General features: G+C 36.8%; 1 protein-coding gene across 2 annotated transcripts in view; it reads left to right on the plus strand.

The window, feature by feature from the left end:
• Positions 1-22,804, plus strand: part of FAR2 (fatty acyl-CoA reductase 2) — a 152,268-nt gene extending 129,464 nt beyond the window's left edge. For both annotated transcript variants that reach the window (XM_068561618.1, XM_068561619.1), the window contains 8 exons: positions 4,788-4,965; positions 6,253-6,297; positions 8,271-8,389; positions 9,600-9,667; positions 12,133-12,304; positions 16,812-16,941; positions 19,619-19,746; positions 20,645-22,804. In XM_068561618.1, the coding sequence (XP_068417719.1) occupies positions 4,788-4,965; positions 6,253-6,297; positions 8,271-8,389; positions 9,600-9,667; positions 12,133-12,304; positions 16,812-16,941; positions 19,619-19,746; positions 20,645-20,807 (1,003 nt within the window). In that variant the 3' untranslated portion in view covers positions 20,808-22,804. The remainder of the gene's footprint in view (positions 1-4,787; positions 4,966-6,252; positions 6,298-8,270; positions 8,390-9,599; positions 9,668-12,132; positions 12,305-16,811; positions 16,942-19,618; positions 19,747-20,644) is intronic.
• The last annotated feature ends 4,222 nt before the right edge of the window (positions 22,805-27,026 follow it).

The raw sequence follows: 27,026 nt of genomic DNA on the forward strand, positions 1-27,026 counted from the left end.
TGTGCTACAGTCACATGGAAGTACTCACCCCTCTCTCTCTTACCTCTCTGCCTTTGCTTAGGTGGTTCTGTTTCTAGAGACTACTTCCACCTCTGCTTCCCCTGGTGAGTTCCTCTCCAGACATCAAAGCTCCCCCCTCGGAGCCCACGGGCTCAGGTGGCCGTTCCTGGTGCTCCCAGAGTGCTCATCTTCATCAGTGTGCTTAGCACAGGTCATTCTAAATGTCTGGTTATTCGTCTGTATTCCCCAGTGGACAATGAACTTTTCAAAGGAGGAGAGTATCTCTTGCTCCTTCTTGCTCTCCAGGGCCAGCACATAGTAGGAACTCCAATATTTGCTGAATGAATGAACACTTTTTGATGGAACTGGATGATTGCTGTTCATACCACTCCAGCTGGTATTTTTTTGTTCTTGTTTCTTTGTTTGTTTAGACAAAGCAAGAATAGATGACAGAATTCCATAGCACGCTGATATTTGGGGATGTGAAGTCTTGTGTATAAAATACCTATATGCCCACATCTTAGCCCTGTTTCGGATTGCACTTTTTTCTTCTTAAACTTTGAATAAAACCTGTGTGTTAAGTTTGGAATAATGCTTTGAATAAATCCCAGCAGCCCATCACCAACTAGACCATTGTTCATGACTGTTTCAACAATTCCTATATCAGATGGAATTTTCTGAATAACGAATAGCATTAAATTTTAGAATGACAAATAGCATTAAAGTTATTCCTAATAAACATTAGTGCACCTAAATCCAGGTTTGGTTGCTGTGTTTTAAGAAAATATTTTTCTCTGATTTCATCTCTATTTTGTAATTGTAGTAACTGTAGTTAAAATAAAATTAGTTTCCAAGAATTTTAGGTTTCTATTTCCCTTGGAAATTTTTATTAACAGTAACCCCATGGGGTTCTGTCATTGTTCTTAGTACTGCAGTGGTCCTCATTTTTTTAAAGGAACCAGGAGTTAGACAACAAGAAAATGATCAATTTCCCACTGTCCTCACTTTGTGTTGTCTTTCAATTCCTAGATGCTTTAATCCAGTCAAAGTTCCTGATAGATTTGTACCTATTAAAAATCATACTTTAAGCTACTTGGCCACCAGAAGACACAGCTGATCTGCCAGGTGAAACATAAAAGTTGTTTCTTGATCAAACACTAATTGCAGTCAGCCATGGCAGATGTGCTGCAGGTAGAGCGTGTGAGAAGCAGGGAAATTGAGGTCACAGCAGCCTCGGTAATGGCCCTTTGGGAAATACAAAAAGAGGTCAAATGTTGGAAAGTAGTTTTGCCTTCGTGCTGAAGAGCACATTGTTAACACTAAGAATGCTTATCTATTCTAGGGGAAAGGAAGAAGCTGGTTTTAGCATTTGTGCTTTTACTGTCAGGATTGTACAGCGTTAAGATAGCATCTAAGCAGCTGACAAAAAGACTGTCATTTCTGTGTACCAGGCTTTAATGCGAATCAGAGCAGGGTTAAATTGTTTCTTAAACAAACTGAATAATGTTCATGTTGTCAGGTCATTGGAGCCAGAATAGGTGCTCAGTGAAAGTCTATAGGGTAATGCAGAGGCCAAGTTACCACAAGCATTAGGCTCAGATATACCCTTCTCCCCAATAAAGGGTTCAAATTTACTTTGAAGCGTGTTAAATTTATTCTGAAGCCAACTCTGACAAATTGAAGTTGGTCAACCTTTAACCTTTCAGCTTTCCAGCACTTTTCACCACTGCCGCCGGACATTAACTTCCAATTTTTCTTCATTCTCTGCAAAGACATCGCCTCTCTTACTTGCCCACAGTCTCCCTACAACCCCACCTCCTTCTGAGTTCACCCATTCTGTCCTATCATTATCCATCTCAGCTTCCCAAACCTTTGCCAGCACATAAATTGGCCAATCAAGACTGTCTTGTGGGAGGACACACATTTACTGAATAAGGTAGCTCGTTCCTGGGGGCAGAAAGGTGATTGGACACAGAGATAAAAAACATAAAAAACATAATCCCTCCTGGACTCATTGTAAAGTGGGGAAACAGACACATGGGCGAGAACATACGGCATGATAATCAAGGGAAGAACATAATCCAGATGAGAGAAAAGAGAGCAAAGGCTACCATGAAGCAGTGTGTCCAGTATTTACTCCCAGACACCTTTTCCAATATACCTCTAGGTATATCTAGCTTGCCCTGCTTATTGCATAAGAAAATTAGGAGGAAAAATACATATTACTCTTGCTATTTCATTCAGTAAATATGTAAATTATGAAATTAATGATATTAGGAGGTTGAATAAATGTTTCAAACCAAAAAAGTAATATTTAGAGGAAATTGTGTGTGTGTGTGTGTGTGTGTGACACACACAGCCTTCTGAAGTCTTCAATAACTTTTTGCTTCTTTTGAAGCTATTTAAGTACAAGTTTAGTATTTGGAACCCATGGGTTCAGACATCTTGAGTACACTGAAGGGCATTGGCTTTAATTTCAGAAATGTTCTTTGGTTTATATGCTGTCTTTTTTCCATAGTAGCGAATAACTTATTCGCTATTTTAAAAACTGATCAAGAACAAACAACAGCAGCAGCAACTCAAACTTTGGTAAAGAAGAGCATGAACTGATTTTAGGTCCTGAAAAGGATATCACTTAACCAATGGCTGTGCATATTTGTTACATTAATCTCCTCTTCAAACCTGGGAAATGGCTGGATGAGATATGGTCTGTTTGGCTGTATTAGAAAAGATATTGTTAAACCAACTATTACCTTTGTAGATATTTCCTTCTTGGTTGTTTTACTAAAAATAAGAATGTCTTAGATTTGTGCTCTCATTTTGTTTTATCAAATAGCTGTAAGTGTAGTTGTAAATATTCCTGTTTGTCCTCATATAACCTGAAAATTTAGAACAGATATAATTATTGCCATTTTTTCATAAGTGAAAGTGGAGGAAACGAGAAGATGATACAGTAGAATATGGGGGAGCTACAAATAGTAGAGGCAGACCATCTACAGAACACTACAACTTCTTTTGCTTTGTGTTCTTAGAAACCTACGAAACCAGTATTTTCTAAGATCAGCTAACTCACCAAACTTGGGGAAGCCTCCAGGTGTTACCCTTTCCATACACACCAACAGCAATAACAGCACATGGTACCAGCCATGTGGCATATAACTAGCATTGCTGGCTTCTGATGTTTTCTTAAAATTGTTTTTTTTTACAACCTTAATAAAGTTAGGCTGTATTTCTTCTGACTCAGTTTTTGTAACCTGTATGTTTTTGCAGGTGAAAAAAAAAAAATGGTCTTAGGTCAGTTAATCCACTGCTGACCCACAAATAAGATGAGGTAAAGATAACATTATTAGAAAGATAGAGAAGTGCCTGCATTATCCCTCACTCTCTCCCAACACTCGAGTGACTATATAATTGAAATATCTTCTGTTTTTCTAAGTATTTGGAGTTGTTTTTAATTTTAGGAACTTCTCAACCTTTCCGTTTTCAGTGTAAATCAGAAGGCATTTGATACTAGAAGGCATTTGATACTAGGCTAGAAAATACTCAGCACTAGTAGCCGCAAAGCAAGGAAAACCAAACCATCACAGGCAGTGCTCATGTTCCTCTCCAATATCGGAGAGTTACTGAAATTGAGAGTTGTGTTTCTGAATAAGTCTTGGCATTAAGCACATCTTAAATACTCAACAATTTGTCATGGGAGGAAGACGATAACCTCTAATAAGATTTTTCTGCAATCAAAATAGTATGATTGCGCTGGGTCCGATAAAATAGGAATGCATGTACCAAACACATATAAAAATCACACTGACATATAGCCTAATTTTTAAAAACTATATTATATCAAAAGTTTAACCAAATAGATCTACCAACTAAGAGAAACATTCAATATTTAATCGACAATAATTTGATTGCTTTCTTAGAGAAGATCAGATAGACTTTGGGATTATCAAAATGGTTCTAACGTCTTTTAAAAAAATATTAGGCTAATGCCATGGTAACAGTTATTCGTGATGCAGGTCTTCGTGTAAGTGAAGGTATTCAATAATCACTCTATTAAAGCTGCTTCACAGTGCTATTCTCACTCCACTTGACAGACTATTAATAGTTATAAGAGCACTTCAGAACTCATTGGAAATCTCTGGAAATGATTACCAAGTTATTAGCATAGACTCTAAACAGACCTTCAAAATACAGTGCATAGATTTGCTAAAGTGTTGTAAGTCTGCTAAGTGTAGTTGCTTTTCTTTTTTGAGGCATTGAGTAGAATTTTTAAAAAATCAAAGCTGAAGGTTTCAAGATTGGTGCCATAGGTTCTAACTGGACGACAGTGAATGAGCGGAGCTGCCACTGATGAGCCTCGGAGGACAGACTCTCAAGTCCATGACCAGGGCAGCCAGCCCGCTACCAGGTGCCCGACTGGCCCTCGCAATGCGTTCATTGAATGTACCTTCATAAGTACATTCCTGCTGAGAGAAAATAATTGAAGATAGAGATTCTCTATAATCAAGTAGCAGACTGCATAGCTATTGGAAAAATCTATCGAGGCAGGAGGCCGTAGGATTCGACTAGTAATATTGGGCTGAGCAGTGGAGAGCAAGGAACTCATCCGTCATGCATCATTTGGACAGGTATACACTCAAGACTTGGTGTCCTCTGACAGTTCCTAATTCCAGAACTCAAGCTAGAAGGGGGAAGTTTTCTTTGATTGTCGGTATCCCACAGTTTCTTTTTTGGTCTATTGTCTAACACATGTTGCTAGAATTCTTTTTTACTCTGACTACCTTCAGGTGGTTAGACGATGCTATTATTGATGAGATCACACCCAAGCTGATCGGGGATCGTCCCAATACGTACACCTACACCAAGGCCTTGGGAGAGATGGTGGTGCAGCAGGAGAGCGGCAAGCTCAATATTGCCATCATACGGCCCTCCATCGTGGGAGCAACCTGGCAGGAGCCTTTCCCAGTAAGCCCACTCGCCTGGATTCCACACTTTGCTTCCAAACCAGCATCCTTCCAGCCCAATTACTCTCTGATGTCTTATTTTTTCTTTTTAGTATGTAGAGCTAAGTACAGCAAATCAAATGTGAACCCATTATATTAGGACAGAAGTCCACATTCGGTTCAGGATTTATGCAGCATGGGTCTCCTCTGAGTGTGACACTGACTGTCCTAGAGTTGGGTGGGGTCTTAAATTAGCTTCTCATTAACTCTCGTCTCAAAATTGCCATGGGAAATAGTTTTATTTCTTGGCTTCCCCACTATAGTTTAAATATAGCAGAATGTTCTTGATGGCCAAATTGGTAGTATTACAATTGCCAGGGTAAATAGGAATCAGGAAGCTCAGAGAAAAGTCCTCAGTTTAGGAATGATAATTTTTATCTCTGTATACCGCTATATCTTTTAGAAAGTACTTTGAATTATACCATCTTTTTTGAAGCAGTTCTGTAAAGCTTTGGCACCAGATAAATCCAAGCTCCATTACTTACTGACATGCAGGCTTTTGAGCTGTCTCATCTGTAAAACTGGGCTAATCCCACCCACTGTGGAGGGTTGATCAAATGAGTCGATGTATGAGGTGTGCTTAGTGCAATGCCTGGTCCCTAGTAAAAGGCTCAAATAATATTAATCCCTTCAACTTCTCCTCTCTTCTCTCCCACTTTACACACACATTTTTGACTTTCACAGATAAAGAAACAGACATAATGAGGTCAACTGACTTGCTTAGGGCTTAGGAGACAAACTCAAAGAGACATTTGTCTCTAACTGCTCCTAAATATAATCTTTCCTCTAACATCTGTAGGCAAGCTAATACAGATGGATAGATAGATAGATACATAGCTGGATAGACAGATAGATACATACATACATAGATAGAACGAAAGATGCTATGACTCTTACAATTGTCAAGAAATGGACATTTCCTACAAACTGTGTTTGAAATGTTCCCTTGAGGAGTTAAAATCAGGCCCAGGTGGGGAAAATGAACTTGCAACCATCCATGATTCCTGCTATGAAATAAATGCTGGCAGAATTTTAATTCTTGCAGAAACCAAGTCCAGAAAATATCCAGTGCTTTCTCATTGGTCTCTGTTTGAAATCTTAGAAATACTGGATTAGACAGTTCTATTGGCTGGGGTCTCAGTGCTCTTGTTTGAAGTTTATTAAGATTAGACTGCAGATGTTCCAAAGATATTAGGATTTTCTGACATGTGGAACCAATTAGAGATCTTTTTTTTTCTTTTGTTTTTAGGGTTGGGTTGATAACATAAATGGACCTACTGGGCTCATTGTTGCGGTATGTATAATGGTGTGGAAATAATTACTTGAAAAGTAGTGGAGGGATAGTAACAAAATGCTAGTGTTGGCTTAGCTTCACTGACGCAAAACCATAAGCGTTACTTTACTAACCACAACTGATGCAACTTATTTCAATTTTGCCAATTGGAAAATAGAGGCAGAATAAAATTAATTATCTGTGGATATCATTATCAGGAAAACAGAAAGACTGTGATATCATCAATTACTACTTAGGAGTTTTATTTTTGGAAACTCTTTTGAACATCTAGTACCATGCCTGTATTTCCCCTTAGTTAACACAAGATGGGGGTGTTTCCCCCTTTTTGCTCTTTAACCGTAGCTTGAATTAGGGATGCACTAGAACTCATACCCACAAAGATTTTTAAATTTATGTGCGTGTGGATAGAAGTTATATAAATTCATAAAATATATCAACATCAATTTCTTAATAGATACAAGAAAGAAAACTACCAATTGGAGCAAATTTTTCAAATATAAAAACTGATGACTATAGGAAACACTTTTCAACAATAATACTCTCACAGACCAGGAGAAACATCAATCATTCCTCTGGGTCAGCAGCACTTTGTGTGTGTTTCCCGGCAGTGGAGACTGATCCAGTGAGCTGTGGTGCTTCCCAGTTCACACTGAAGCATCTTAGGGCCAGAACCACAACTCTACTCTTTAGGACAATGAACAGGACTTCCACTCTTTAAATGAGTTTAAATCTTATTAGGGATCTCATGTTTCAGACTATGCCTTTGTTATTCTCAGAACTAGATCCATCATGAACTACAGTACAAATATAAGACAGTGAATTATAACTACTTGTTAAACACAATGACAATGAACTCCTTTCTGATTTCTTTCTTTTTCTGTTCCCTACCTGCCTTCAACTCTTGAGGCTTAGTTGGGGTGAGCATTTGGTAACTTAGAACATAACTATTTTAACATGATCCAAGAGTGAGTTTTATTACATTGTTTACAAAGCTGCACAATAATTCAAATTTTCTAAAATTTTCCAGACTGATTTCCTATGTCCAAAGTAAGCGAAATCAGTTACAAGAAAACAGAAATTAGGAACACAAGAAAGTGCTAACCACTGCAAATTGATGTTGGAAACATACAGGGTGTAAATAACCAATTACTTTATAAAGTCACTAAACGTGACTTTTAATTTATTAACTGACTTCTTTATTTACTGACACAACATGTATTAACATGAATAATTCCCAATTCTTACATCTGTATAACATCAGTGATCTGTGAGGTAAACAAAGACACTGAACAAAAAGTGAATAATGGTAGGTTTTTCCCCAAGTAATAAAGTTTTGTCAAGTAGTAGAATTTTATTAATTTTTAAAAAATGTTTCTTAAACTTTTAGTGTCTATTATTGCTTGTAAATTAGTAGGCGCTAGCAGAAAACAACATCATTTAAGAAATGGTAAGCTAAATTAATGGGGAATTTGGGAACCCTAATTCTTATTGTTTATTAATTAACCAAATACATTAAACCTCTCACAAGTTTGAAGAATTTCACTCTGAAAGGAACCTGAGGACCCCTAGCGGTTCTTGGCAATGGTGACACTTAAGATGAACTCGGCTGGGAGGTTGGATGGGCTGAGAGCAGTCAGCCTTGGCGCAGGAACCTAGTAAGCAGTGATCAGTGCTGGCCATAGTTATCACCAACAGCATTCGTATTACCTGTCTGATGTATACTTTAATCCCGGCTATTACTTAAGACCTGGTTCAATATTTTATGTCCTTGGGACCTCCCCGGTGGTCCAGTGGTTAAGAATCCACCTTCCAATGCAGGGGATGAGGGTTCGAGCCCTGGTCGGGAAACTAAGGCCCCACATGTTGTGGGGCAACTAAGCCCATGCTCTAAAGCCCGCATGCCGCAACTAAGACCTGACGCAGCCAAATAAATAAATTTTAAAAATATATTTTATGTCCTTTTTCCTGTGCAGGCTGGGAAGGGGTTTCTTCGGTCCATAAGAGCTACTCCGATGGCTGTGGCAGATTTAATTCCAGCAGATATAGTCGTCAATCTCACCTTGGCTGTAGGATGGTACACGGCAGTTCACAGGTGTGGATGCATAAGCTGGCTTTCAAAGAATTGATGAGAAGGAGGGAGACTGTGTTAGGCACCTTTTCAAAATACATGCATTTTGGGACTTCCCTGGTGGCACAGTGGTTAAGAATCCACCTGCCAATGCAGGGGACACAGGTTCGAGCCCTGGTCCGGGAGGATTCCACATGCTATGGAGCAACGAAGCCCGTGTGCCACAATTACTGAGCCTGCGCTCTAGAGCCCGCAAGCCACAACTACTGAAGCCCGCACACTGCAATGAAGAGTAACCCCTGCTCGCTGCAACTAGAGAAAGCCCACGCGCAGCGACGAAGACCCAAAGCAGCCAATAAATAAATAAATAAATTTATTTAAATATATATATGCATTTTATTGTGGAAGACCCCAAATGTGAGAGGGTGTCCATTTCAATATTTCACAGAGTTCCAGTTATGCCATCATATATGCATTAAGTTGTTTTATAAATACTGGTTAGTACTTGGTTGATCATAAAGTAATAAATTCTTCAAATCATTTAACTATCTAATTCTTGATAACCAAAAAGCTTTTCTTTCTATTCAGTAATCTAAAATACAGCTTCCTTTTTTAAGGCAAAGGAGATAAAAGTGGATGAAATGAGAGCATATTTTTTTAAACTCCTCAGTTCCTAATAAATGCCAAAAGTTCAGATCACCGCGTGTGTAGCGGGGGATGGGGGGGGGGTGGGCGGGATTTTCTAGTACAAGGAAAAAATAATAGGTCGTTCGTATATTTAGCTTTGTTAGTAAAAGTAAACAAAGTTAATTTTTTATTAATTATTGGAAGTTAGACATTTAGATGTTTTCCAATCCAACAGAGCCTCACCGGATTTAGGAAAAAATATGGCCCATATTTTTGCCCAATAAAGATATCAAGAAGTTAGAAACATGATCTGCTTTCTCATCGTCATGCTACCTCCATTTGCTCCATAAATATGTTAACCTATTGGGATTTTTTCCTCGTACACATGTACACACACACACACACACACACACACACACTCTTGCACTTTTCCTAGTCTTCTTCTATTTTGCTTATTAACCCAAAAAAGGAACAAAAAATGAAAGTGTTGTGTAGGGTGCCTTAGTCATGGGAATTATTGAAAAAACCTTGTTTAAATGTTATTTTCCCTTATCTTTCTTTCGTTCGTTCTCCATTTTGTCGTATTTATCTAACTTTTGTTTTCCAGACCTAAGTCAACATTGATCTACCACTGTACGTCTGGCAACCTCAATCCCTGTAATTGGGGCAAAATGGGTAAGTGCCTGTAACAATGTACCTATATAACAATGAGAGTCTGCTCACTCACGATTAGGGTCTGCCACAGGGAAAAAATAAACAAAGTGTGTCATGGAGCTTAGAGTCTAATGGGGGAAAAGACAAAACATAGGTAGAGAGATAAAAGTAATTGCAAATTGTAAAAGTGTAAGAGTTAATTAGGATGTACTGTGGTATACCAAAGAAAGGGGCCAGTGGGATAGCTGCATGATTGTAAGCAATAAGGGGTCCATTGGCTATAGACATTTAAAAAATAAATAAAGCCAAGTAAAAGTCAGCAATTATAAGCAATGTCAGTGATAAAATACTCTGCCTGCTGAGCCACTGCTCTCATGAACACAGCCCTCATACCCTGGCCACATCACTGAGAATGTGACATAATCAATGGCCAAGTAGATTTAGAAAAGTCCAATAATGTTAACTCGTGTTATTGAGTCAGTGATACTCTATTAATTTATGCTGTCAGCCATAGTGTAACCTAGAATGTATCCTGTTGAATTGAATTAATCCTGCATATAATCGAAAACCAGCTAACCAATCTTGTACTCTCCTTTGTCAATTTCAAAGCTGATTTGCTTGCAAATATTTGAAACTTTTAGATCATCTAATTGTTCAGCTACTAGATGTTGAAAAAAAATCAAATGTGCTTAATTTGTTAGAATCTCATTTCCAATTCAGAGCACTCTGCTCTGCTATTCTATTTGCAAAGTTATTACTTCAGTAAAAGTAAAATGAAATTATCTACTACCATCAAAGTTCTTTAGCTAATATATCCAGTTATTTAGATCATATAGCTAAATAATTCTGACAATATTTGGAAATAAAAATAAATCTCCTCTACCTCAGTAACAGAATTAAGATATCACTAAAAAAAGAGGCATTAATAGAAGAAACCAAGATACTTAAACTTTTTTTTTTTTAAACAGTTTTTTTTTTTTTTTTTTAATTTATTTATTTTGGCTGTGTTGGGTCTTTGTTGCTGTGCACGGGCTTTCTCTAGTTGCAGCGAGCAGGGGCTATTCTTCGTTGAGGTGCGCGGGCTTCTCATTGGGTGGCTTCTCTTGTTGCAGAGCACAGGCTCTAGGCACGCAGCCTTCAGTAGTTGTGGCACACAGGCTCAGTAGTTGTGGCGCACGGGCTTAGGTGCTCTGCGGCATGTGGGACCTTCCTGGACCAGGGCTCGAACTCATGTCCCCTGCATTGGCAGGTGGATTCTTAGCCACTGCGCCACCAGGGAAGTCCCCAAGATACCTAAACTCTTAAATAAAAAGATGCTACATGTAAAATCCATTCCTGAGATTCAAAATAGTCTTCTTCAGTGCTGAAAATGTTTACTATTTTGTGGAATAATAATATTTGAAAGTGATCTTAAAAATAATCTAGTGTGCTCACTTTATTTGACACACAAGGCCCAGAGAGAGTTAATGATTTATTCAGTTCATATGGGGAGCTGGAGCCTGATGTAGAAGTATTGATAGAAGACAGGTCTCCTGAATGTGTAATGACCACCCACTAGGGATTCCTAAAAGTTAATATGAATCCCTCTGGGAGGAAAAGACCCAGGAATCAGATGTTTCTTGATAATATTTTCTGTATAGGGTATATATTTTTCATACAGATTTCTAGGTAGTATCTTTTATGGAGGACACTAATCATATTACCATAATAACTGATAGCTTCAACATAAATGAGTAATGAACTTAAGCATATTCTTTGAAAATTCTACATAAATAAAATCAAAATTGAATTCAAATGAATGAATACCTTTTGAAAAGACATATTGGATTTACAAATGTACACTAAAAGCTTTAAACTAGGTTTTATATATGTAATAATATTTTTTAAAAGATTATTATTTTAAAAAACTCTGGAGACAAGAGTAAGACAATTGAGTCTGATGTATTCCAGAGCAGTAGGAATACCAAAGAAGTAAAAGACTGGTATTTAAAGTGAACCAACACGAAGGAGTCCTGCTTTTATATTCTCTCTTTTACTTAAATCTTTATAAAAGTTTAAGTAAAATGTCAAGAAACTTTCCTGATTTTCCTGCAAGTAAATGATCCAACCAAGGAAATAACACCCCTAGGCTCTGTCTTGGGCTTTAGAATAGATTAGATAACCTGGAAATTGAATGATGGATTTAAGTTTTTCTGAACAATACTTCACTGTATTGACTAAAACTATTTTCCCAAGAACTTGTTTTAGAGTAAAGATTTCAAGAGAAGGACCCAATTCTTAACCTATTCAAATTGTTTGATTTTGCAGGTGACCACTTGCCCGGCATAAAAATCTTAATATTATTCTCAGAAATTGATTCGTGACTCTACACGACAAATCCTTATTATTTATTGTTTTGACCCATTGCAAATGCCATCCACCACAGTGGGTTTATATGCTCCTAGACTTAGCACTTACTTATTCTGTTTTTTTTTTTTTCCCCCCAGGGATCCAAGTCTTGGCAACCTTTGAAAAAATCCCACTTGAGAGAGCTTTCAGGAGGCCAAAGGCTGAGTTCACAACCAACAACGTCACAACCCAGTACTGGAATGCAGTCAGCCACCGGGCCCCTGCCATTATCTATGACTTCTATCTGCGGCTCACGGGAAGGAAGCCCAGGTGAGAAGCTGAGACAATAGCTTTAGGAGTGTCTCTGCGTGGAAGTTTAGAGCCCCAAGTCCTTAGCCCTCCCATCACCTGGGGATGAAAGGTGACAACTGAATCATATATATTTATGATTTTGTATATATAAGGGGACAACCAAAGCAGTAGTAGTGAAAAGCCTACCTTAGAGATCCTTTGTCATAATAAAGGAAGTTATATGTTAAGGAACTTGCTTGATGAATTCAGCAGGTAATCATTCACCTACAAAGAAAAGCAACTGAGATTCTGTGTCTGGGAGTTTCTAAATTGTTAGATGATCTTAAAATGTACAATGGTAACAGCCTCACATACACACAAGGGATGGCGCATGATGATCTCATTTTCATTCTCACAACATCCCAAGGAGAATATTCTCATCATCCCAATTTTACAAATGAGGAAATGGAAGCTAAAGGAAGAATTTTAAGTGGTCTCAAAGGAAGTGACAGAGAAAAGATCTGGAGAAACCAGAATTGGATTTACTGCCACCTGGAGATGAGTGAAGAGAGTAGAGGGAACAAGGTCGAATGAAAGTATGTTGATGCTGAGGCAGCTCTGTCACCTTCCAGCTGTGTGACCTAGGACATGTCCCTTCGTACCCCTGTCTCACTTGAATAATACTATATGTCATCATTATCATAACTACTAAAGGCAATCCCTGCCATCAAGCCTCAGAAGCATGATGTTAGCTCCTTTTAAAGGAAGAAGTCTCTCTCAGCGTGTTTTCTTTCCATCCTTATTAGCAGAGCAAATGACTGAAACTTAGGCAATGTAGAGTTTATCCAAATTTTCAGAGACCTTACTTAGCGTTCATAACTCAATTGTCAGTCTCTTCTTGAGCAAGGTGAAAAAGGATGCTGTGTCTGTGGGAAAGTATGAGGGGTTTATTAAATAAAGATGGGAAAAGAAGGAAAACCAAACATTCCTGGCAGAAACGCTAAAGCCTTTCAAACATATCAGAGTTAGAAGACCTGGTTGAAGGGCAAAGTTCGGTAAGTACAAAAGGAAAACACAGGAGGAAGGAGCCCAATAAAAATCTTTAAGTATTTTGTTTGTAAGAAATTAAATTGTAATATTCATGGGAAATGGTTGGGTTTGTTATGTGATAGGAATCTTAAGAATAATCTTTATGGCAGAAAATGCTAGAATCCTTCTGGACCCTTTCCTTCCCCATGTGTGTTTGTGTGTAATCGTCTATGTATTTACAACAATATATGGACATATATACAGTTTTGCTTTGAGGTAAGTGTATGTATAAATCTCTGTGTATATATAAATCAATCCTACACACTTTTAACTTTTTCACTTACATTCCATGAAAATCTGAGTCATTCTGCTAGTGCTGTCTTTTTCCCCTGCTATTACAAACAATGGGGCAACAAACATGCTTTTTTCTAGAATGTGCCTCTAGATCTGGGGAGGAGGCTGAGGGGTGGGATTGCTAGATTGGAGAGTATATGGATTTTATGACTACCACCAGGTTGCCTTAAAGGAAGGCTCTGTCAATTTACACCTCCACAACAGCAAGTGAGAGTACAAGTCTTTTCTTTCTCACTCTCATTAATACTTTGCAAAACTCAATGTTTTGAATTATCAAACTAAGGACAAGGAATAGCATCTCTTCATCACTTTGAGTTGCATTTTCCTTGATTGCTGGAGGGGCTGGGCTTTCATTTGTGTATTGGACTTTCGTGTTTTCTCTGGTATGAGTTGCTTGCTTCCATTTCTCACCTATTTTTCTTTTTTTATTGAAGTATAGTTGATTTACAGTGTTTCAGGTATACATACAGCAAAGTGATTCAGATACACATATATGCGTATATACACATGTACATGTATGTATTCTTTTCCAGGTCCTTGTTGTTTATCTATTTTATATATAGTAGTGTGTATCTGTTAATCCCAAATTTTAAATTTATTCCTCCCCGTTTTTCCCCTTTGGTAACCATAAGTTTGTTTTTTATGTCTGTGAGTTTACTTCTGTTCTGTATAAGTTCATTTGTATCATTTTTCTTTAGATTCCACATATAAGTTATATGGCATTTGTCTTTGTCTGACTTCACTTAATCTGATAATCTCTAGGTCCATCCATGTTGCTACAAATGGCATTATTTCATTCCTTTTTATGGCTGAGTAATACTCCTATTTTTCTATTGGGTTGTACTTATTAATTTATGGAAGCTCTGTGTGTGTGTGTGTGTGTGTGTGTGTAAATATATATTTTATGTATTTTCTTGAAGTCAGTTTCTTATATTGTAGTTCTAATTATGAAGCTTTTTTAATACAAGGGAAGCTATATATAATGCAGGGCTTAAGAGCATGGAGTTTGGAGTCAGACTTACATATTTAAATCCTGGCACCAATTTATCCATATGAGCCCTAAATTACTTAACCTCTCTAACTCCTAACTTGTAAAAAGGGGATTGTAATCATGCCTATTTTATAGAGTTTTACATAAGAGTGCATAGAATATAGTAATTGATATTACCAAAGAAGTTTAAACATTTTGTGATAAAATGAATCACTTTCCCTTTATAGCTTTTGCATTGTATGCATTTAGAAGATCTTTACTACCTGAGAGTAATAAATGTATTCTTTCTTTCTAAAAAAATACTATTATGCTGATATAGTCCTGTACATACAATGTTTCACCATTGTATATATAATATACAATATTATATATACAATGTATATATATTATATATATAATCATTGTGCAATGATTATTTTTAAAAATTAAATCTATTGAAATCGTATCAATTACGTCAGGGTTGTAGACTGGATAAAGGTTGCCTTAGTCTGTTTGGGTTGCTATAACAGAATATCATAGACTAGGTGGCTTATAAACAACAGAAATTTGGGAGTTCCCTGTTGGCCTAGTAGCTAGGATTCCAGGCTTTCACTGCAATGGCCCGGGTTCAATCCCTGGTCAGGGAACTGAGATCCTGCAAAAAACAGAAATTTATTTCCTCACAGTACTGGAGACTAAGAAGTCTAAAATCAAGATGCTGGTAGATCCGGCATCTGCTGAGGGCCCACTTCCTGGTTCCTAGACAGCCATGTTCTCTGTGTCCTCACATGCTGGCAGGGCCAAGGGAGCTTTCTGGGGTCCCTTTTATAAGGGCATTACCCATCTGCCAAAGACTCCTTCTCCAAATGCTATCACTATTAGGTGGAATAGGTTTCAACAGATGAATTGTGGGAGGATATAAATATAAATATAAATCAGTTTACAGCCAAGATGTTAGATAACAATAGTAAATGGAACCCTATTATGATGCTTGTATTGATTCTACCTCCTTGCCTAAGAATTTCCCATGATACCATGAGAGAAGTACCTCATGAGTCATCAGGGATATGGGCAGTAGGATTTGACCAGAAATAAGACCAAATTCCCCAAATAGCATCGTAAGTCTTTATGGGGTCAACTATAGTAATAACTGTTACCAAGATTAGTCTAACTGATTAAGATAAAAATCGAATGTTCTATAGGCCAAAGGTGATTTGTAACCAGAAAATCTAGACTTGAGCATTAGCCATGTGACCTTGAACCTATTAATCCGTCTGTAAAATGAAGATAAACAGTATAGACCCTGACTAACTCACAGAATCATACTGTGAGGATCAAATAAGAAAGCATACAAAAGTTTTTTTACAAATTGTTATAAAGTTGGGAAGTTCAAACAGCAGGTCCTGACCATGGGGTCAGAAGATGTGATCCATCTTAAGCAATGGGATACAGGGGGTGAGTTTACAGAGGCTTTGTGAAGTCCGTCAAAACTGAGTTGGAATTTTGGCTTTGACACATTACATTAGCACAGCCACTTAATCTTTCTTAAGTTTACTTTACTTGAAAATGCAGATAAATAACTACGTAACAGGGATGTTATGGGAATTAGTGGAAATAATATTTTTTAAAAGTATCAGCACTATGCCTAACTGAGTAAATTATTAACAAATAAACTATTTTCCCCTTAAATCTCCATTACAGTTAATAACTGTTTTTGGTTCATTGGACGCTAATACAGTCACCACTTCTGCCTAGAAGTTATATAATAAGACCTCGAATCAATTAGTTTTTTAAAAAAAATCCAAGAACATACAATAAAAAAGAGAAATAAGTTTTCTTATTGTCTACCTCAGAATTCAAAGACTGAACAGTATGTCATCAGGGGTGGATACCTGGCTAGGCTTTTAAAATATCTGCAACTCTTGAGAAAGAGATGGTAGAAAAGAGGAAGTTTAGTGGTATTAAAATGCCTGATAGAACAAGCGCCTTTAGATTCATCCCCTTCCCTTCATTCAACAGAGTGTTAACATGGAAGGGGGGAAAAATAAGAGTTTTAATGTGGAATTGGAAAAAGTGGGAAGAAATAATTTTTATATTTTTTCAAACATAATTTGTCATATATCCCTGTAGAGTAACAGGGAAGCAGCCATCTGTGGTGCACTGATATTCGCTCCTATGTGATCTTTACCTCAGGATGACAAAACTCATGAATCGGCTTTTAAGAACCCTTTCCATGCTGGAGTATTTCATCAACCGGAGTTGGGAATGGAGCACATACAATACAGAAATGCTGATGTCCAAGCTGAGTCCTGAAGACCAAAGAGTGAGTACAGCACTGACAACCAACAGGAAAACCTTACCCATTCAGAATTTAGAATTATTTGACCTGGAGAGCTGATGAATAAAGGATGTTTTTGTTATATACACAGAATTTTTTTTCTTTTTTCTTTTTTGGCTAAGAAAATCAGTGAATGCTATCAACACAGTTGCAGGAAGCAAGTTTAATGTAGGTAAGAGATCTAGGTTCTTCGCCTTTGGCGAGCTTCTCACTGCTGTTCTGCAGTCAGGTCTCATATACTTTGTTTCAATCCTTTGTTCAACTTCTATAGCTGTTCACTTTTCAACAAATCCTCAGTACCTCTATCTTTCCCCCCTAACCTCCAAAACATGACTTCAATGAAAAAAAATAATTTTACTGGTCAGGAACTCTCTCATCCACTGTTCTTGTCAAATCAAAATCGTTCTGCATCTCCAAAGCTACAGTTCCTTCCTTCTTATCTTTTTAGATAAGCTAACCCCTCCACCTCTGCATTCTAGCCCAGCTAAGACCTCCCGCCATCAGCATTGCCCTCTCTCTAGCATTGTCAGTCTTCCTCCCTATAATTTCTCTTTGACAATTCAGACGTTTATTTCTCCAGATAGGCCTTCACTTTAATCGCTCAGGATCAGTGCCATTTATTTCTATATATTAGCTTCTTAGCAGTCACAAACGTTGTCCTGAAATTCACAAATATAGAAATCTTCTGTACTTTGTACATGTCCCTAGCTTCATTTTCTCAGTCATTTATTTCTTGAGCATATCCTTAGTTTTTAATTAAGCTTTAAAAATTTCACTCTCTTGACATTTTCCGCTAAAAATTTTTTAAAAGAAAGAAAAGATAAATTTCTTGATTTATCTTGTGCTTGCCAGCATGTAGAAGAAACCAAGTCATGCATGTAGAAGAAACCAAGTCATGCTGAGATGTAAATGTTAGATGGCTAGCTAGCCTCACCTGCTAGCTCGTACATACCAGCCTCATAGAGCATGATTCAAATCCAAGTCCTAAAATTACTTCCCACCATGGAACCTAAGGGTTACTTGCAGTCAGACACGATGTTAAATATACCAGTTGAGATTTAGACGGATATTTTAACTGAAATCATTGCTGTGTACCTCTAAAATGGACATGAAATAGAGATTTTTTTTTTCAGAAATGTTTACATGCCTTGTATAGACAAAATTCTTCTAAGCACCTGTGTTTAAAATGCATGGATCAAACCAGCTTATTTTTTAAAACCCCTCAGGCTATTAGAAATTATTTTTAAAATTAGCATCAAATGTTATATAGGCTTATCTTTATTGCATTTTCTCCATGGAATTTACCCATCTAAATAATTCAAAAGGTAATAAGCTTAGAGTTTCATTTTTGACATTTTACAAATATTTTTACCTAAAATAACTAAAAATTTTGTGAAAAAAAGAATCAAAACTGCAGTGGATTTAACATATGCTTTCCAAATATCTTAGCAAAGGTAATAGTCATGAATACTTGGGTATAATTGCCAAACTCTGGTGTGGCTCAGAATTCAATTTCATTTGCCATATGGAATGAGGATTCCAAACTAGGGTTTCATTGAAATCTAACTTAGAACCATGAAATAGCATAAAAATAAAAGCCTCTGTTTATATAGATGAATAAGTACCATTTAATGATACTGCGGAAAATAAACAAATCCAAACAAAGTGATACAGAATTACTTTTGGAAAGCAATTCAGCTTTTGGACAAGTCTGTGAAACTCTCTGGAACTCGTTAATCTCATCTGCCTTCTTTGTTAATACTCCAATTTATTTCACAAAGATTTGGGATAACTTGCAATAAATACATGTAATAAAAGAACAAAACAGAAATAAAACATCAAACCAGGAAAAGTATGTACTAAAATATGAAATCAAGAGTAAGAATGGAAAAACAGAACGTTCATATGCAGTCTACAAGATCCTACTAAGTCACTGCATTTAAGCAGGGAATTTGTTCTTAAGATTTCTGGTGGCAAAGTGAAAAGAAAATATAGTTTCATGGCATTCTTTGTCTAAGAAAAGAAAATACACTAGTGTTCTAAGAGAAGCAAAGCTTTTCTTACCACTCTGAATGTTTCTGAAGGGCTTTGTTTTGTGGCACACCAAGAAACATAATGGAAAACATCTCGAAAGCAAACATAGAATATAAATTCTGCTAAGTTAGTCTTTAAAGCTTTGATTTAAGCCTTTGGTTTAAACTTAAGTCCAAAGTTTACCGTAATCAGCATAATAAAGTAGTGATATTTCAGGAAAGGGTGCTAGGGCAAGGGGAGAACACCAAAATTTAAGAATAATGAAAAGAAAAAGACATAATTTGTTTTGGTCCCTAACATATTTATTCTCTTTAAAAAAAAATTAATCCCTATTTACTTGAAGTGAAATTAGCCTTCACCAGACTAATACCAGTTCCTTTAAATTTCCAAGACTTCCTAAAGATCAAATATTTGTGCTTGATCCATGTTTAAATATTCATATGTAAATGGTAATCCATATTGTTACTGCCTTTAAAATAACAGCTCAAATCATCTCGTTTGGAGGGGTACAACCTAAATCTTCCAAACTGAATGTCACTCATTTAGGTAAAACAAACTTCATCAGATGAACAAAGCGATTGTCCAGCTGTGCAATTCTGACAATCCATAATCTCTTCTTGCCTTTCAGGTATTCAACTTCGATGTGCGCCAGTTGAATTGGTTGGAATACATTGAAAATTATGTTTTAGGAGTTAAGAAGTATTTATTGAAAGAGGATATGGCTGGGATCCCAGAAGCAAAGCAACACTTAAGAAGGTAAATATAATCAGTCAGTTAATATTTACTGAGCACTTACCATGTGTATCTGATTTTATACCAGACATGAAATATGAGCGGGGGAGGAGAGGAATTAATATTTTTTGAGCCTTTATACTATATACCCTGTAATATACTGTTTCATTTAGACTTTACCACATCCCTGTGAGGCAGGTATTATTTCTGTTATCCCATTTTTATCAAAGAGCTATTTAAGTTCAAAGAAGGTAAGTGGGCAAGTCGCACATTACGTAAGTGCAGGAGCCAGATATGAACCCAAGTTTGTGTCTTCTACCACATCCTGTCATAATGTGGTATAGAGAAAGAATACCCAACAGGCAGGAACCTGATTGTGCTATTTAACATGGGCAAATCAGTTAACCACTCTTCAAGACCTCTGACTGCCTGAAATTTCTCTCAATAATTAATCCCTAAGGGACAAAGAATTATAGTAATCTGACATAATTCTGGTGGAAGCGAAGGGTTTTTAATGCAGAGATGATTAGGATGGGAAAAGTAATTGCAAACTGAGAGGAACATTGCATAGCAAGAACTTTAGAACTTACCCTCTAGTGAACAAGAACCAGGGAAGATTTGTGATATATAGTAATATGGTCAAAGTATATTTAAGAAAGATTATGTTAGCCATGTTTATAAGACAGGTTAAAGCAGGTATGAGAAAGGGAAACTAGTCAGGGGAATACTATAGAAATGATTACTCAGAAGGCATGTGGTGGAAATGAAAGATATCAAAATCAAAAGGCCATCAGGTAGTGCCACATACCTAAGCACTTAGTTATTTGCTGGTCATAGCCAGGAAAAGATACATTTATGCTTCAAATAAAATAGTTGGGTATTTGGTACTGTTTTGACTTTGGTTGTATATGTCTGTTTCCAGGCTCCGAAATATTCACTACCTCTTTAATACTGCCCTCTTCCTCATCGCCTGGCGCCTTCTCATTGCAAGATCTCAGGTGGCTCGGAATGTGTGGTTCTTCATCGTGAGCTTTTGTTACAAATTCCTCTCCTACTTTAGGGCGTCCAGCACACTCAAGGTCTGAGAACATTTGGCGATCTCCTTTTGTTTGGAACCTCTCAGATACCTCTAAAACAGCAACTGTGGTTCTCAAGATTAGGTAGTAACAAATATGTCCAAGTCATTACCTGTCAAATGTGCTGTCACGTATATCCTTATTTCTTAACTATACATTTTTATTTCAGTGAGAGAAGGAAAGTCATATCCTAGCCTATAATCGTACGTGTTAGGAAAAAATTGTTTCCTGATTGTTTCCTAACACTCTATTCTATGCTCTTGAATATAAAACACCAAAGTACACCCATCTTCCCATATTTAGCTTTTTCCTCCTTGAGAGGACTAATTTCAACTCAATAAACATGGAAGAACACATGGTAGAAGCTGAGATATGCTAAAGAAAGGCAGTTCTAACCTTGGAACCATTCTAGTGTACTTAGTATAAAGGTTTAAAATCAAGGTAAGTAGAGGAAGGAAGGTCTCAACATCTTCACAAATGCTGTTAGAGAAATAATTCTCCACCGAGGTTTCTGCTTTCTTTTTGTGTTATACCATGGAGTCCTGTTTGAGGGCTGGGGGAATTAGAAAAGTGGGTTCACATTTAACATTTTCCTTAACTATACCCACTTCTGAAACCTAAAAAAAACCAAGAGGTGTAAATAATTATGTATAAAGTGAAGGCTCAAGTGTATTTTCATTGGGACTCTTTATTATGCTTTTAAGTAAAAACTGGTTCCCGTAATTTGAATTTGACATCGATTATTTCTAAATCTTTTGAATCTCCAGTTTTCCTGATAACCTCCTAAGGGTTTCCCTCTTCTTCATTAAAGTCTCCAAATCCTTTATATTTAAGTTTATATTGCTCAGGCCTCAATTAGAGATTAGAGTGACTAATGTTAGAGGAAGGTCCTAGGCTAGAATCATGTAAAAACCCATTTCCCTGATCTTTGCCATTGAGGAAAGCAAAATTTCAAATAAAATTTTAAATGCTAGCTTTAGCTTTTTCTATAAGTGGGGAAGTTTACTCTTTCACCAGGATTTGCTAGTATCTTGATCACTCCAGCTGCAGAGTGTTACCTGTAGAATGTGCAGCAGAAAAGGACACACTTCATTAAGTGACTCTAAGTTTAGAGAGGGGCTTCCCTAGTGGCGCAGTGCTTAAGAATCCGCCTGACAATGCAGGGGACATGGGTTCGAGCCCTGGTCCGGAAAGATCCCACATGCGCAGAGCAACGACTGAGCCTGCGCTCTAGAGCCCGCGAGCCACCACTACTGAGCCCACGTGCCACAACTACTGAAGCCTGAGCGCCTGGAGCCTGTGCTCCGCAACAAGAGAAGCCGCCGCAATGAGCAGCCCTTGGCAGCTAGAGAAGCCCACGCACAGCCACGGAACACCCAACGCAGCCAATAAATAAAATAAATCTATAAGTTTAGAGAACAGGTGTTGTTTTGTTTGTTTAAAAATATTTTATGTATAATGCAAATGAGTAAAAAACTAATCTCAAAATCCTGTATTAATAATATAACTGTTATTCCAACTTTCCTCATATTTGCGAGACGAGTGCGCGTCGGATTGCAGCATTTCACGTTAAGAACATGGACTGTGACTCACATAGAGTAGCCGGGGCCTAAGCAACTAAAACTCATCACAGCTACTCGGAAACTACATGAGCACAGAATGTTAACGAGTTGTATTTATGCTCACTGAGATAACTGGTTAATACTCAGAAAGCCACACGAGGTGGCCGAAGTATACCAGGGCCATGAGGATGACTTCTAGCCCAATATTACCTGAGATTTTTCTGAACCCCATAAAGGGCATTTGGGGGGGAACTCTTCTGGGCAGTGTCTTTCCCAATCTTATCTAAGTTCTGGGAACTACTTCCCAGGGCAGACAACCCAGTTCTGAAACAAAGTACCTGGTTATCTTCTGTTCGAGATGTCTGTATGACATGTTTGAGTTACATTGATTAAGATACAAACTGTAGATAATGATAAAAATGAAATCAAGATACAATTCAATGAAATTGGACAAAACATAATAGTTCTAAGAATTTACTATCTTTTGATTATTTTATGTTTCACCAATTCAATAAATTCCACTGATCAAGTATTCACATTTTGACTTGATTAAATGAAAATTTGAATTAAAAAATGGTTTCCTCTCTTCTAGTGTTTAACTGCTGACTACTGCAGTTGATCTCCCGCCTCTTCCCTAGAAAAATGATATAATCTAAAGAAACTACCAGTTGAATATAAATTAACACACACCCATAACGCTTCATTTTTTTCAGACACCATTAATAGGGTTACACTTACATGTTGAAGCATGTTCTACCCGTGACATTAGAGAAATGACATGAATAAAGTTCTCTTGTGATGATTAAGCAGCTTGTGATGATTAAGCAGTAAAAGTAGGTATCTGCATGAAAGAAAATCCCTAGTTATTTTATATCAAGACCAAGTGACAATAATTTGAGTGCCTAATATATACACTCCAATGAGAAAGAAACTTCTACTTTTGGGAAGGGGACAGTGAGGACAAAGAAAAGGTTATGTTTAAAAAGAAGTTTTGGTAATCCCTATATTCTGCACCCATAAGATATATGATACAGTAACAAACATAACAGAGTTGAAGACAGTCACCACCTGAGGCAATTAATACTAGAAAAAGTTGAGGCAGATGAGCACACAAATCAGAAAAACATTTCTCACAATTTTATACTAACCTAACATCATCTGCAGTTAACAGCTCACTTTAATAAACTGATTTAGAATCTCAAGGTAAACACTGATCTGAGAAGGGCCTAATACCCAAATAGTGTGTTATCTCACAGTGAACATAACAATTAAAGTACGTCAGCCTAAAGCTTCCAAAAACATCAATAATTTTTAAAGTTCATGTGAATCACATGCAAATTTCCACACAGCTATTTTTCTCTGTAACTGCAAATCTAATAATTATACTCTGGGAACATAAGCAACTGCCTAGAGTAAAAAGTAATACTGTCCCATGTGCCCACACAGAGATATGGAAAAATGCTCACTGCCTAGATTACTTTTAAAAAATATTTTTAAAAATTACAAAATAGGGCTTCCCTGGTGGCGCAGTGGTTAAGAATCCGCCTGCCAATGCAGGGGACATGGGTTCGAGCCCTGGTCCGGGAAGATCCCACATGCCGCGGAGCAACTAAGCCCGTGCACCACAACTACCGAGCCTGCGCTCCAGAGCCCGCGAGCCACAACTACTGAAGCCCGTGTGCCTAGAGCCCGTGTTCTGCAACGAGAAGCCACCGCAATGAGACGCCCTCGCACCGCAACAAAGAGTAGCCCCCGCTCACCGCAACTAGAGAAAGCCCGTGTGCAGCAACAAAGACCCAAGGCAGCCAAAAATAAATAAATAAATTTAAATAATTTTTTTTTAATTACAAAATAAAATTAGAAATTGCTCAGTTTAGGATGTAACTGGCTTGAAAGACAGGAATGCCCTGTGAGGTGTAGATACAATTATGACAAAGGATACTTAACTGAAATTGAGTTTTAATAGCTAGAAACAGCTCTTAACACACAGGAAAACATTTTAGGTGTGTCCCTACTTTATTTGAAATAGCAGTTCCAAGCTGGGAACTGTGAATCGGCTGGGGAGATGTGGGGTTGGGGAACTTTCATCAATCCTAGAAAAACATCTTAAAGAAATTAAAGGTAAGTATAATACAAGAAATCACCAAATTGACTTGCATAGTTGCTTGGAAACAGAATTTACAGAATATTCATTACATAATTATATGCCGTGTTGCTGAAGGTCTGCTTTCGTATGTAGCTTTCATCAATGTACACTTTCCCCCAACACCTTCTCATTCTGAGTTTTACCTTAAAATTATTACACAAATAGCATAAATGAGTTACGATGTTTGGAAGAATTATTCATCTAATTTCTTTTGATAAATATCCAGTACAACTTGGGAGTTGCTGAAACAAAACTATTAAATGTTTTGCTGATTATAATCTTACAGGTTTATAAACTTGAGTCAACTGCTCAATTTTCATCACTCGTCCATTCATAACACGAAAAATCTAGAATAAATCCAATCTCATACAGCAATTTAGCTCCATCTGAAGCAAAGGAAATGTAACTGAGTGATAAAGATTGCTGTAGTTTTCCTAGAAGGAAAAAGAAACTGAAATATGAGGAACTGAGGCTTATTTGGGGGTACATGATCGTAAAGGGACAAAGAAGTTGTTGTACAATTTATTTTATTTAGAGTCCAAATGTTCAGGATTGAGACACTAAATGAGTGTTTTGTGGTTTTTTTCTCTTAAAACAACACAATAAAAAAACTGCAAGAAAACCAAAAAATCCAAGGCAGTTTGTTTCCTACTCTTAATATAATGCTAAGTGACATTGTCACTAAAATATTTCAAAAGGGGTGGGGGGAACTACAATAAAGAAATAACTTGGATATTACTCCAGGCATCATACCATAAGGTAGTGAACAAATAGTGATCTATTTGGACAGTGCTGACAAAAGGTGACTCACTTCGAAGGTTTGCTACAGCTCCAAACAGAAAGGGAGGAACTTAAGTACTAGGTTAAAGGGCATGATGAGATTTTAAAGATCCTAAGGCTCATGTTTAAGTAATTTTTGAACATTCAAAAATATGCATCTCGAACTGAAGTTTAAGATTCAAAATTTTAAATTTTGAAGCAAGGGGGCTGCATATAAATTTACTTTTTGTTACTTGAATTACTAACCTAAGACAATAAAAAGACAATGCATAACATATGTCTACTTATACCATTAAAAAATTAGGAGATCTTAGTCATTCCTTTATGAATTCCAAAGTTAAGTTAGTATTAAAGATTGTAAACTTTGTCTGCATTAGTAAATTATTTATTATAAAAATTCAGTGCTTTATATCATAAAATGTATATATGAAAAATGTAGTTATTAATCACCTAAGTTGAGAATTAGAAATAATTTTGTATTTCTCATATTGAGTTAAGCTTTTACCAAGAGGTAGTCTGAGGTGTACAAATACTGTAGCAGAGAATTATTCACCTAAACGTTTCATGTCCTTTTATAGGCCAATATATGCAAACACAGTTTAAAAAAAACACATTTCACATAATTTGAGATCTCAACTCTTAAAAATATTTAGGATGGAATATGTATACATATATATTATGAATGCCCTAATAAAATAAAGAGGATTGAGTAAGAAAGTTGGGTATCCTACTGGAGGCACCACAGGCACACACCAAGGCTACCTAATAGGCCAGTACACTGTTCTCTGCAACAGAAAAGAAACACTTGGTGAGGTCAAAGACTCCTAATAAATCCTAACATGCAAGTATACTTCATCATTCATCATACAAAGGGCTGGTCAGAATCTTAGTACTTTGATTGCCCAAAATCTGACCCTATTTGAGGAGTTTCAGGTGGAAACCTTTTTTAACTTATAAAATGGAAATCAATGGCAAAGTAGGATTGTGCTTCAAAGAAATTCCTTTTATAGTCAGTTTTAATGGGACGGATTAATTCCATTAAAATTTTAATATGGTATTTGGAAAACACGGAAACAATTAAAAATCATATATAAGTACCAGAATAATTTTTAAAATCCTTCTTAAAGATACTTAACTGTTACAATCCTAACTGAAAGAAAATAATTCTAAATCAATATTCTTCCTCCTATTTTAAAAAAACCCCTGAAACTTAATTGAACTTTCTGACAAGCAGATTCACAGAACCGACATTCAGTCTAAAACAGCTAAAATTTTAATTCTCTCTAATTAAAATTCCTTTTCCTAGTCTACCTTCATTGGAAATAATATCTGAAGAAAAGAAATCAGAAATACGGAGACAGCCATTCATTACTTGGAATTTTCTGAATTCAAAACCTTTCAAAGCATGTTTGTTACCTATATTAATCAGTTAATTTAATGGCTCAATGATAAACTCTGTATCTTAAACAATGATACTTCTGTTATTATCTGCAAAATACCATTCCACATAAGCTTGAATGAAAAGTAGTTTTATCAGTATTTCTCCTTCTCTCCATTACATTATCTGCCCCAACTGTTTGACTTTTCTTTTACCTTTTAAAAGAATGCAATTTGAAAAACTCTAACTTGTGATGCCCTGTTCTCAAAAAACCACCATTTTAAATCTTGTCTTTTAATCTTGGCCTTGTTACTTACCTGGAATTTTGTCTCCCCATTTCCCTAAATGACTTAAACCATGAG

The sequence above is a fragment of the Eschrichtius robustus genome, chromosome 13, assembly GCF_028021215.1.
Source record: "Eschrichtius robustus isolate mEscRob2 chromosome 13, mEscRob2.pri, whole genome shotgun sequence".
In the NCBI taxonomy this organism is placed as follows: domain Eukaryota; kingdom Metazoa; phylum Chordata; class Mammalia; order Artiodactyla; family Eschrichtiidae; genus Eschrichtius; species Eschrichtius robustus.